General features: G+C 31.8%; 2 protein-coding genes across 4 annotated transcripts; both read left to right on the top strand.

The window, feature by feature from the left end:
* The first annotated feature begins 1,005 nt into the window (after window positions 1-1,005).
* Window positions 1,006-3,514, top strand: LOC146952394 (F-box/FBD/LRR-repeat protein At1g13570-like). The gene is made up of 5 exons (XM_085701464.1): window positions 1,006-1,073; window positions 1,399-1,885; window positions 2,036-2,379; window positions 2,578-2,733; window positions 3,023-3,514. The coding sequence occupies exons 2-5, from the start codon at window positions 1,399-1,401 to the stop codon at window positions 3,311-3,313; spliced, it is 1,278 nt and encodes a 425-aa protein (XP_085557590.1). The 5' UTR covers window positions 1,006-1,073; the 3' UTR covers window positions 3,314-3,514.
* Window positions 3,515-7,913: 4,399 nt separating this feature from the next.
* LOC146952393 (F-box/FBD/LRR-repeat protein At1g13570-like) lies at window positions 7,914-10,471 on the top strand. Of its 3 annotated transcripts, none has more exons than XM_085701447.1 (3): window positions 7,914-8,762; window positions 8,923-9,099; window positions 10,141-10,471. In XM_085701447.1, exons 1-3 carry the CDS (start codon window positions 7,920-7,922, stop codon window positions 10,396-10,398), a joined length of 1,278 nt encoding a protein of 425 aa, XP_085557573.1. In that variant the 5' UTR covers window positions 7,914-7,919; the 3' UTR covers window positions 10,399-10,471. The 3 variants fall into 3 exon arrangements, with proteins under 3 accessions (XP_085557573.1, XP_085557569.1, XP_085557579.1); XM_085701443.1 differs by having other exon boundaries at window positions 7,920-8,762; window positions 8,923-9,096; window positions 10,135-10,471; XM_085701453.1 differs by having other exon boundaries at window positions 7,920-8,762; window positions 8,923-9,123; window positions 10,153-10,471.
* Window positions 10,472-12,789: the final 2,318 nt, after the last annotated feature.

Genomic DNA, 12,789 nt, shown 5'->3' with positions numbered 1-12,789 from the left:
TACAGTTCTTATAAGCCAAGTTTGTCAATGTTATTTACTACTAGAATTTTTTAGGCTAAGTTTCTTCTTCAGAACTTCACATATTTAATTTCTAGAAGATTGTGATCTCTGCAGAAGATGATTATTGACATCTCAGCAGTCAGCAGTAGGAACAATGGATCTAACGGCATTTGCAGCAGGTTGTGCTTAAGTCAAAGGTTCTTTTATTGGCTTTGTCTAACATGCAATACAACAACTTCAACATGTTTAAGCACAAATCCAATTTAATTTTTAAACACTCACCTTAGGAGATGTTGTCATGAAAGAATATTAATTCAAAATGTTTCTCTCTATTAAGAATTCCCTGCAAGTTGGAAACCAAACCTAAATGACACCAAAAAGAATAATCTAAGTCATGAACAATAACTCTTATTGTAAAATATCTTCAAAAAGAAACTCAACCGATCTCGCCAACGGTCTCCTATGAGGACCAATTTGATGCTAAAAAAACCTTCCTTCAAATGACAGTTTTGGAGTTTTCTTTTTAGTATTATTGGGACATTGTTGCTGAAGATAAGGTCAAAGCAGTCTTGCAATATTCTAAGCATAGAATGAGTACACACAATAAAGAAGAAAAAGATTCTACCATCAAGTTTGGCTATTGCAAGACTGCAAGACTGCAAATACTAAAAAGAAAAATCCTTATTCCTTTGAAATTAATGTTTTCTCAATAACACCGCTATATTTTTCTCAAAAAGATCTTTATTCCTTATATTTTTCCAAAAAACAAACCTTAAACCTTATAAATAATAGATTTGGCCTGAATTACTGAACTTGGCAATTTCACTTTGGTTAGTTCCTTTTCTTTGTGAACGCTAAACCCTTTTTCTATGCGAACGTAACCGCTTCTTTCTCTTTGGTTAGTCCTTCGATTTTATATGCAATGCATTCTTTCTTCCGTATTTGTTTTGTTAATTGTTTCTTCTCTAATTAACTTGATTAAATTGATTAATGTTTTTGTTTGTTGTAGCAATCGCTTTCAAAGGGTTATCACGTTCTTTTTTCTGGAACTACTCGATTGGTTACTTGACAAGGTAATTTATGATTTATGAATCAAATCATAATTTTCAATGCTTGAAACTCAGTTTTAAAAGGAGATTTAATTGCGTACACGGTTATAAACCTCTCAAGGTCTGGTCTGAGGTTAGGTTTTTCGGTGCCAATTTGGGCGAACTTATTCGGCTATAAAATTTGATTTCAGAATATTTAATAACTGCTATTCTTATTTATTTAATGAAGTTACACTACTTTGAGTTTCAAACCTAATAAAAATTATTGTATGTACATATTTATATACACAAACACTGACCTATATATTTTGATTTTTGATTCATGTCTACCCTTTGTTTGAATCTGAAGATGATAGACGTGGAGTCAGACATAATTAGTTGCTTACCAGATCATCTTATAGAGCAGATTCTCTCACACTTGTCAATTAAGGAAGCAGTAAGAACAAGTGTTTTATCGAGCAATTGGAGGAAGAAATGGTCCACTTTACCTGATCTTGTGTTTGATCGTGAATGTTTATCTACTGAAACTTCCAAAGACCCTTCAGTTATTGAGAGCAAGTTTTTAAGAATTGTTGATCATGTACTTTTACTTCATTCTGGGCCAATCAACAAGTTTGAGGTCTCAGACTCCTATCGATATTTCAATATTGGTGTGAACTCGATGGTTGATATTGATCAGTGGATTTTTCATATATCCGAAAGGTATATTAAAGAGCTTGTGCTGGACATTTGGTTATATGAACGCTATAAGATACCTTTGCGCTTATACTCTTGTCAAAGTTTAGATCATTTAGAATTAAAATGTTGTTTGCTTGAACCTCCAACAACGTTTGAAGGTTTCAAGAACTTGAAAAGTCTTGTTCTGAATAGGGTTACAATGAGTCAAGATGCTTTTGAAAACATGATATCCGGCTGCCCCCTGCTTGAAAAATTGACATTGGATGAAATTGATGGTTTATGGCTTAAACCTCCAACAACATTTGAAGGCTTCCGGAATTTGAAAAGTCTTTCTTTGTCTGAAGTTGTAATGACTCCAGATGCTTTTGAAAACATGATATCTGGCTGCCCCCTACTTGAAAAATTGACATTGGATGGAATTGATGGTTTAACACAGATTAATATTCATGCACCAAATCTCAAGTGTTTAGATATCTTAGGTGAATTTGAGAGTATTAACTTTGACGACACTTTACAATTAGCTATGGTATCCATGTGTTTGTACTCCAAAAGCAATCAAATTGAATTGCATGGATGCTCCAACAATTTGCTCAAATTTTTCGTTCATCTACCTCAAATACATAACCTATTCATTAATCAAGATTTTTTAAAGGTATAATGCCCATGCATCTTATTAATGCTGTATAAGTTCATTCCCTCAACCCCCTAGAAATTTATAATGAACCAAGAATACTGTGTATGCAACTCTCGATATGTTTCAACTGTAGCAGTGACCTTCCTTATGCTGTTAATTTTAAAGACATTATATTCTGATTATAATGATTATAGAAATTCTCTTGTTTTGTTTCAGTATTTGGCTGCAGGTATTGTGCCAGCAAAACTTCCTACACTGTGTGTTAATCTAAGATCAATTTGCTTGTGGATAAACTTCAATGACTTGAAGCAGATTTCAGTTGTTCTTTGCTTGCTCCAAAGTTCACCTAATCTTCAAGAGTTAAGAATGATTGTGAGTACTCTATAGTTTGCCTTCACTTTACTCTCCTTTCTAATTTTTGGTTGCACATGCTGTTTTAGATTTTAAGTGAAGTTATTAACACTAGAATTTTCAAACATTTTTCACTTTAAGCATTTGTCGGGTGTTCTGTCTTTCTTAGATTAGAGAATTTTGTACTTGATTTTCCACATTTTCTCAATTAGTACATTGATACCTTCTGAGTTTTAATCAGCTTTATAGCTTTCCTATGCTTACATCCTTCCTTCCCTTTGATCCATGAATTTGTAACAATTTCATGTAGGTACAACGTGATGAGCCGACTGCCCATTTAACACCCGCCTCCTATTGTTGGGAAGATATATTTTCGGATCCATCCATGCCCCTCGGTGTGCAACAAGTGAGCATAGGCATTTCTGGTATCAAATCTGAATTAGATTTTATCAGATTTCTTCTTATACATTCTCCACAGCTAGAAAATGTGATTGTGGAGCCTTATGTAAAGATCAGACCTGAGGTGATGACAGAAGTAAAGCAGCTGAAGAGAGTGTCGAGACAAGCTGAAGTTATTTACCGTGGAAAAGACTCTTCCTAAAGGTTTTCTATTCTCCTAAAAGTTTCATTATGGTTTTTAAGGTTGTTATGAGTAATCTTTTCAATGATGTGGCAAATTATGACCGATTGACATTGTGAATTTTTTTATATTGATAGTATATTTAAATTGAATATTTTATTTATTGATTGTGTTTTTTACTCTCTTCCTCATTGTGCAGTATCAAACCATTGTACTTGCATAATTAATTAGTATATTTTCCTATTTGGGTTTTTTATCCTATTGAAAGATACACCTTAGTGCTTTTTCCTGAATCAAATGTTGCTGGTTTTGGAAGCATTTAACAAGCATTGTGATTGAGCTTAATGCATAGAAAAAAGGAGTATTATGTAAGAAAGCGTTATGCACATCGATAATTTAAAAGGGGCGTGGGTCGTGTTAACGTCCTTGTTAAAGAAACATTTATATTGAAAACATTTTTTTACACATTTAAGACTTCGACTACACAAGTTTCTAGATATTCATACTATATTTGTTCTTCTCTGTCGAGTTGTAGGATCCTTATCCATACAAGTTTTTTCACTGTGCTTGTCCAATTTTGTTGGTCCTTTGTGACTTTTCATTTTTATTTGATGTTTCACGTTTCTTCAATTAGTTATTTGTCCAGATCCCAAACTCATTTCCAGTACATTTAACAGATTTACAGTAGATTTGGCTATTTTCTTTATGTCGTATATGAATGACTAGGAGTTGGTGTTTCCAAATTCATTATTCCCTGCATTTGCAATATTTGATAATATGCTACAAAATATCCAAGCTTCAATCAACCATATGACAAGTTGCAAGATATAGTGATATACTACTATAGATATTTGCAGGTAATTTGAAACAAGTTGAATGATTGAACATTCAACACATATCAATCATTTGGTTATATTATATGAGATAATTGAACAAAGACAGTGACAATCTTAACCAGCAGCACAATAGGACCACCATGTTTTATTATATGTCACTTTGAAAAATATAGTTGAGTTTTATTAATTATATGTCACTTTAAAATAACAATGAAACGTTAATGTTTTATGTATTTCTTCCTCTTCTATCAATTATTTTAATCTTTTTTCCCCATTTCATGATCATGATGAATAATTTTGTTAAATAACTCAAAATTTCTCTCTCCAATACAAATTAAATTACATTACATATGTGTGAAAATAGCAAAATAATTTATATCCTTCAGAGTAAATTAACTTATATCCTTCAGATCACCAAAAAAAACTAAAATCCTGATTTGAAAGAAGCAAAATAACTTGTAATTAAATACGGAGACACGGAGTTTTCCTAACTCAAACTTGAACAAGTTTGAAGAATCCTAAATGATTTTAATTTAGGGGACTTTAATTATTATTTTTACAAAACATAGTTTTAGATTGGTTCTTCAATCTGGGAGTTTCTTAGTTTAATTTGGTGGTTGTTCACTATGATAAGGCTTTCTGGAAAGATGTATTGATTTTCGGAGTGTGCGAAGAAGAGCATGATATTTGGTCAGGGGGGCAACTCTCTTACTTCTACTTTTTCAAGGCTTTATTCGCAATCCACTCAAAACAATAACCAGGTGAGTCATATGGGGAGGTGGTTCGATGAAGATTGGCGTTGGGAGCTTGATTGGAGGAGGGAGATTTTTGGTAGGGAGAATCAAATGTTGAGTGATCTAAGGAGATTCCTACATAATATTGGGGGTCGAAAAATATATAGACGAATGAAATCCAATGAGGTTCTCAAACTATCAAATATATTTACCGTCAAATCTTTATTTGTTGCATTGAGTGGCAATCTTTTTCCTCCTTCGGATTTGAACGCGACGTCTAGAAGGTGGTTAAGGGGAATTTGGATGAGTTTGGTTCCGTAACATGTTCAAATTTTTTCTTGGCAATTAATTCTTTGTAGATTTCCTACATGGAGGAATTTATCTAGTAGAAGAGTGTTGTTGGAAGGAACGAGCTCGAATTATGTGTGGTGCGTGCATATATTTGAGGTGGAGGATCACTTGTTTTGTAGATGTAGTTTTGTCGAAAAAATTAGGTATTCAATTTTTAATGGATTGAAACAAGGGTGATTATACCTAGTAACATGGTTTCTCATATCATTACATTAAAATTTATTTTAGCATATATAAGTATATAAAATCTGCAACGAGTGTGGTGCATATATTTAACAATGTTTTTTAATATAAAATAAAAAAAATTGTTATTTATTATAATATATTAAAATTGAGTCCCAGCGAGCTTAGTTCAGTTAGTAGGGACATTGCATAATATATGCAGGAGCCGGGGCCGGGGTTTGAACCCCGGACACCTAACTTCTCCACATTTAATATGTGTGAGCTCCAGCCACTAGGCTTCTTGACTAAAAAACTGATGTCCAGCTAATTGCCTAAAATCTCATCGATTAGACTTTTAATATCACTAACTTAGTGGACTTCATGGTCAGTTTGCCATTAAATCGTGTAAAACAATTTATTCTCCTCTTTTATACCATAAATATAAGAAAGAAAAAACGGTTTATTCTCATCTCTTTTATATTCTTCATCTCACTAAGTTGCATATAAATAAATAAATAAATTGATAGAAACTTTACATTAATGTTTTATTTTGAAAATAGTCATGAGTTTTCAAAATTTAATCATACCAACTTTCTCATTTCGGTACCTAAAACTTTTTTCCAGAAATATAAAAACATAAAATCTGCAATGAATGCATGACAAATATTTAACAATGTTTGACATATGAAATTAAAAATATATAATAGAAACACTACCTAATAGTTTAGATTAAAACCAACTATGTTGATTATTTGCTAAATGACCATGATGCTTAAAACTAGTGAAATTGAGAGATACCGAGAAGATCTCATGTTCAGTTTTCTCTCGGACCAATTTGGGTGAACTGAATCTATACAAAGCAATACTCTTGCTTAAAATAGAACCCAGCAAATGAACAATGGGACTGGACGCCTCAGATTATTCGGTCCTCGGGCTAGATACCGAGTTTTCATAAAAATAAAAACAAAAAGTGATACTAATAACATGTTAGTAAAAATTGAGGACCTTAATTTTGCTGTATTAATAACTTGTGTCAAGACTGACACTAACATCTTTGTCTTCTTGTTTTTGATTGTGCTTTGCTGTTTTTTTTTTTTTAGCATATCACAATGAAATAAAGATTTCAGTTATATTATTTTTATACTAGTGAAATTGTTAGATTTAACAAATTATTTAAATATTATTATACAAAAGATGATGAAAATAAAATGATTTAAATGAAAGGTATAATTGGAAAATAAAAAGTCAATCCAAAATCTTGTATCCCATTATATATACCAACAGAAAGAAAAGAACTCACGTGTCTTTGCTATTTTAACCCAATAAATCAGGTTCATCTTCTTCAATGACACCTATATTTGTTTTTGGTTACATTGAAACCTATATTATCTCAAATATAATTTACATTCGTATATTTTTTTTTATTAACATCAACAATTTTACATTATTATAGGAAAAATTGTTTAATTGAAATAATAAAAATCCAGCTCAAAATCTTATATTACTTTTATATATAGAAAATATAGATAAATTTTAGTGGAAAAACATATCAGTAATGTTTTTTTTAGTTTAATTGTGGTGGGTTGACAGTCCAAAACAGTTTTGCACGCACAACCAATCAAAACATTCTGAATTGACACTTCATAATGTTTTGATTGGTTGTGTGTGCAAAACTGTTTTGAACTGTCAACTCACCACAAATAAACACTTTTTTCTAACAGAACATATAAGTAATTTTATTCCCTAAAAAAATATAAGTAATTTTATGTTTTTTAAAATTTAAATTTCAACAGAAATAACGCAAATGAAGGTGGATAAACATTTTTTTTTAGAGGGAAGGTTGATAAACATTGGTTAACAGATAAATACAACCCTTTCGAGTATAGTTATTCGGTTGTTCTCTAAACCCTATCGACTAAAACCATTGCCTATTAAAACTAACAATTTTTTTTCACCGATTGCCCTAAACTTCACGATTTCAAGTGCCAAATTCTTTTTACTTTGGTTAGTTTTTCGATTTTCCCCTCAATATACAATCCATCATTTCTTATAGTTCTTTATTTTTTTGCAAAAGCTCGTCCTTTCTTATTTTTCATTTGTTTATTAATTTTTTGTTGTTGTTGCAATCATTTTTTTTTGTTAATAATTTTATTGCAATCACTTTATAGATTTTGTACATTTTCGGGAACTATTTCTTATAAATTGTTTACTTCCATCGCTTGAAACCTACCCTTATACTTTTTTTTTTTGTTTTGAAAAAGAACCCACCTTTATATTTTTATCACAAAACATTATAATGTGCTCATAAAAAATTATGACTATATATTAAACTATTATTTGTATTGTAATCATAACATTTATAATTTTTTATAAATTTGTTATTTTTAATTTAACTAAGATACATTAGTTTGAGTTTTAAGGTGTTCTATTTCACGGGAATTGCCTATGATTCTTGTATACATATATTCATTCACTAACCTGCTTTGCTTTTTTATTCTTTGTATTTACCCTTTGTTTGAATAGGAATATATTACCCGCCTAAAAATGATAGCCGTGGAGTCGGATAGAATTAGTTGCTTACCGGATCATATAGTACACCACATTTTCTCACACTTGCCAATTAAGGACGCAGGGAGAACCAGTGTTTTATCCAGGAAATGGAGGAAGAAATGGTCCACACAACCTGATCTTGTATTTGATATACAATGTGCTTCGGTTGCAGCTTCCAAGAATCGTTCAATTATCGAGAGCAAGTTCTTGAGAATTATTGATCATGTACTTTTACTTCATTCTGGTCCAATCAACAAGTTCAAGGTCACAGACTCCGGTTATTATGTCTTTGATATGAATTCTATGGCTGATATTGATCGGTGGATTCTTCATCTAACAGGAAGGTCTATTAAAAAGCTTGTGCTGGACATTCAGTTCAAGCAACCCTATAAGATTCCTTCGTGCTTATTTTCATGTCAAAGTTTATATCATTTACAATTATTTTGTTGTTTGGTTAAACCTCCAACGACGTTTGAAGGATTAATGAACTTGAAAATTCTTGATTTGGAAAAGGTTACAGTGGCTCAAGATACTTTTGAAAACTTGATATCAGGCTGCCCCTTGCTTGAAAAATTGTTAATGAATGATCTTCATGGCTTTACCCAAATTAATATTCATGCACCAAATCTCAAGTTTTTTGCAATCATTGGCGAATTTGAGGGTATTAGCTTTAACAACAACACTTCCCAGTTAACTACGGTAATCCTTAATTTAAGTCTGTATTTGAACTTTGACACCAGTCAAAGTAGATTGCATGGATGCTCTAACAATTTGCTGAAATTTTTCGATCATCAACCCAACATCGAGAACCTCATGATTTTGTCCTATTTTATAAAGGTATAGTGTTTAAGCATATCAATGTTGAATATAATTGTAAGTGACTCACCTAATGCTGTTTATAATGAACCAAAATCATGTGTATGCATCTCTTTATTTGTAGGAAGTATTAGAAACATTATATTCTGATTATTTAGAATCACTCTTTGTTTTGCTTCAGTATTTGACTGCAGGCGTTGTGCCAGTAAAGCTTCCTACACCTTGTATCAATCTAAAATCTCTCTCCATAAGCGTAAACTTCAACGACTTGAAGGAAATATCGGTTGTTTTTTGTTTGCTCAAAAGCTCACCTAATCTTCAAAAATTCGAAATGTTTGTGAGTAGTCCTTTAAAGGTAGTCTTTACTTTGCTTTCCTTTCTGATTTCTGGTTGCACTTGCACATTCTGTTTTAGTTTTATGTAAAGTTATTAAGATATAGAATTTGCATATCTTTTTTGCGTCAAGCATTTGTCTAGTGTTTAGTCTTGGAAGTTTGTTTATAAGACTAGAACATTTTTTTTTGAGGGATTTATATGTAAGACTAGTACATGTGAGTTACTATTGGTAACAAAATTTATGAATATTCAAAATGATGACTAGGACTTGGTTACATTCGAAATTGAGTTGCTTCAAACTCTAAATTGCACAGTGGACGAAAAACTCACTTGCATGTTTGTGAGTGATGGGGTAAATCAAGTGTGTATCAGCTGAGATAATATAGAACGGGTGAGTGGAAATGTGAATTTAGGCTGGTGAGCCTATCCAAATTGGTGGTAACTGGTAATTGCAAACAGTAGTATGATATATTATGCAGGCTTTGAGAGAATAAATGGAAATGGATATGGGTTAGATGAAGATGGCATATTGTATAAACTAAGTCCTGAGAATCTGAGTATTAGGGTTCATAATGTAGTAATTGATTTGAATAGGAATGGTAAGAGCAATTCTATGATAGGAGGTATAATTAGATAAAGCAGATTTGGGTTCAACTAGGAAATAGTAAGCATTAGCTGTTTATTGAAAGTGTGCAGATTGTTGATGTAATGCATTGGAGATTTGATTATAGGAAAGTGGTGGCTGCAAATAATTTATGATAGTAAACCTTTGCAAAAATAGGCATCTATTTGTATTTAAGTTTACCCTGTCAAAGTATATTTTTGACTTTAATAATAAACTCAACCATAACAAATGCTAAGGAAAACTAATGATATAGAGTTTTGCCTGGTAAAAAAATCAATTTTAAGTTAGATAGTTGGTTATATAATTACTGCAGTAGGGTCCTAAAAAAAGCAATTGTAATTTTGATATGCTTTATAGCTCTCGTATGTATGCGACATTTCCGCCTTTGATCCATGAATTTGTAACAATTACATGTAGGCATCACGTCATGAGGAGCAGCCTGACCTTTACTGGGAAGATATCTTTTCGGAGCCAGTTGTGCCCCTCAAAGTGCAACATGTGGAGATACAACGCATCTCTGGTACCAAAACTGAATTAGGTTTTATCAAATTTCTACTACTCTATTCACCCGCGCTAAAAAAGATGATTGTCAAGCCTGCTGTAAACCTCACATCAGAGTTAATGACAGAATTAATTCGGTTCAGGAGAGTGTCGGGACAAGCTGAAGTTATTTACCTTGCGAAAGACTCTTCATAATGTTTTTTTTTTCCTCCTCAAATCATCTTGTGTATATTGATGGTTTTTACCTTGCGAAAGACTCTTCGTAATGTTTTTTTTTTCTCCTCAAATCATCTTGAGTATAATGATGACTTTTATGGTGGTTATGAAAGTTAAATTTTTTAATGATGTGGAAAATTATGAGTGGTTGTCATTGTCTTTTTTTAATTTACACCAAATTAAAATCAACGAGATGCACAAATAGGTGTTGAATCCAACGGAAAATGCTAGATTTTCACAATGTGACGGCCTAAAGTACGAATTCAGTTCAGTTAAGAGAGGCACCTATCTTCGTGAACGACACACAACAAATTGAATGAACTTCAGCTAGAGAACCTATGAGAAAAAATATATTGCTAGAGAACCTAGGAGTATTAAATTTGTTTTTGATGGTAAAGGTGATAACTTTGAAACAATAATTTTAGGTGTTTAATAATCCTTCTTGATGTCATAGTTAGAATGGTAAACAAATTCTACGTTGTCTATCATTAGAAGTCCCTTTTTATTGTAAAAATGTTGATTTCTCTGCCATTGTTGCTAGGTGTTTATTTTTTTACTTTGTTTTTAATCTAATGATGTTGAAACTTACATAGCTATTATGACTAAATCAAAATTAGGAGAGTATAAGAAGAACTATGGCAACTTGGGATTTGGTTCGATTGAGCTACATTGGATTTACTATGGAAAGAGAATTGTGCTCAAGCTTTGGAGTGAAGGGGATATTTGAATCTAGTTGAGGTTGTACAAATAGAATGGTAAAGAAATTCTATATTGTCTACCATTAGTAAAGAAAACCCTTCTTAATTAAGTTGGGTGAAAATGACTTCTTAAATCGGTTTCGCGCCAGACTTAATTGTATGCAACGTACAAATTTTGAGTTGCTAAGTTGGATTTTGAGCCGACTTAAGAAGGTATTTTCTTAAGTCAGGTAACTTTAACCCGACTTAAGGTCTTCCATAAATCGGTCTCTGCTTGATTTGCTCTCCAACTTGTTTGCTCGATTGCATTGCAATTTACAACTATGAACTATGAAAGGGCTTGTTTGAACTATTTCTATAAGAAAACTATAATTCTCCAAACAAAAACAAAAAAAAGGAAAGGAAATAAATGTATCACTGATGTAGCTTCTTGTTTTTTTTTTTTTTACAAAAGGTTTAGATGAGTTAAGTTTTAAGAGTTTATTTGGATCACACCTCAAGGCTCAAAGAGCTCAGAGAAAAGTATTTACAGATCATCCATTAAAGAATGTTCTCATGCAAATAGCAGGAGTTTAACTCACACTCTTGCGGAGTGTAAATCAACTCCTTACAAACTAAGTCAACTTTCGTTTGCCACTAATGTAACTTGTTTGGCTCAGTGTATCATCATTTATGAGGAGTCCAACAAATTTATGAGTTTTTTTTCTAACACAATAGATATTTACAAGAGACAATTAATTTTTTAGATACATTAAATAATTTATGTATTTGGTCAAGAATCTAAACCAAATACATAAATTATTCAATGTATCTAAAAAGTCAACTTTCTCTTGTATATAGGACCGGATGGAGTAATATTGAATATAAATATTTGACTTTTCATGATCAGTTTGCCAGATTCAAACTAACACACTATCATCGGATATTGGATCGGTTCAAATTTGACATAAAAAATAGAAAATTGGTTTTCCCACTTCACACAAAGCTAAACCAGCTCGCGAACACCCTATCTTTGTGCTTTATATGGGCCTAGATTCTCAACTTGTTTCGTTGTACCCCTTTTGATTGAACCCTAGCTAGGTCTTAAATTGAATGAAATAGTAGACGGTCAACCTTTGAATTTTGAACCAACCCTTCTTTTCTCTCTATGCAATCCCCGCCCTGTGTTTTTGGTAAGATGATTACTTCTCGTTAACTGGTTTATGATAATTGTTCATTCTATATTAATCTTATTCAACCATGGAAAGATATCAAGCATATGAGAATAGTTATTCAATTTATATAAGTTGTCTAACTAGTCAATTAGTTAATTAATGATTTTGTTTATTGTAGCAATCGCTTTCAAAGGTTATATACTTTTCCTGGAACTACTCGATCGGTAGCTTGACAATGGTAAATTTCTCAAAGTATTCTTCTGTGTAATATTATTCAATCAATTTTTTATTTTCATTTGTGCAATAATCAAATTCAAGAACACACACTGACTTCAATTTCTTTTTCTCTAGAATTTAAATTTGATTGTTTTCAATTATAAAAGTAAAAAACACACACAAAAACCTGTTTCCTCTTGGCCTTTAAACTTTTTTAATGCTATCACACCATTTTAGTAAATCATCTTGATAACCACACCAATTTTTTATTTAAATTCAGAAGAGTAGACAACTTTGCACTT

The sequence above is a fragment of the Medicago sativa genome, chromosome 1, assembly GCF_051527215.1.
Source record: "Medicago sativa cultivar Bolivia chromosome 1, Bolivia_mono, whole genome shotgun sequence".
Classification (NCBI taxonomy): Eukaryota; Viridiplantae; Streptophyta; class Magnoliopsida; order Fabales; family Fabaceae; genus Medicago; species Medicago sativa.
This window is presented reverse-complemented; position numbering and strand designations above follow the sequence as displayed.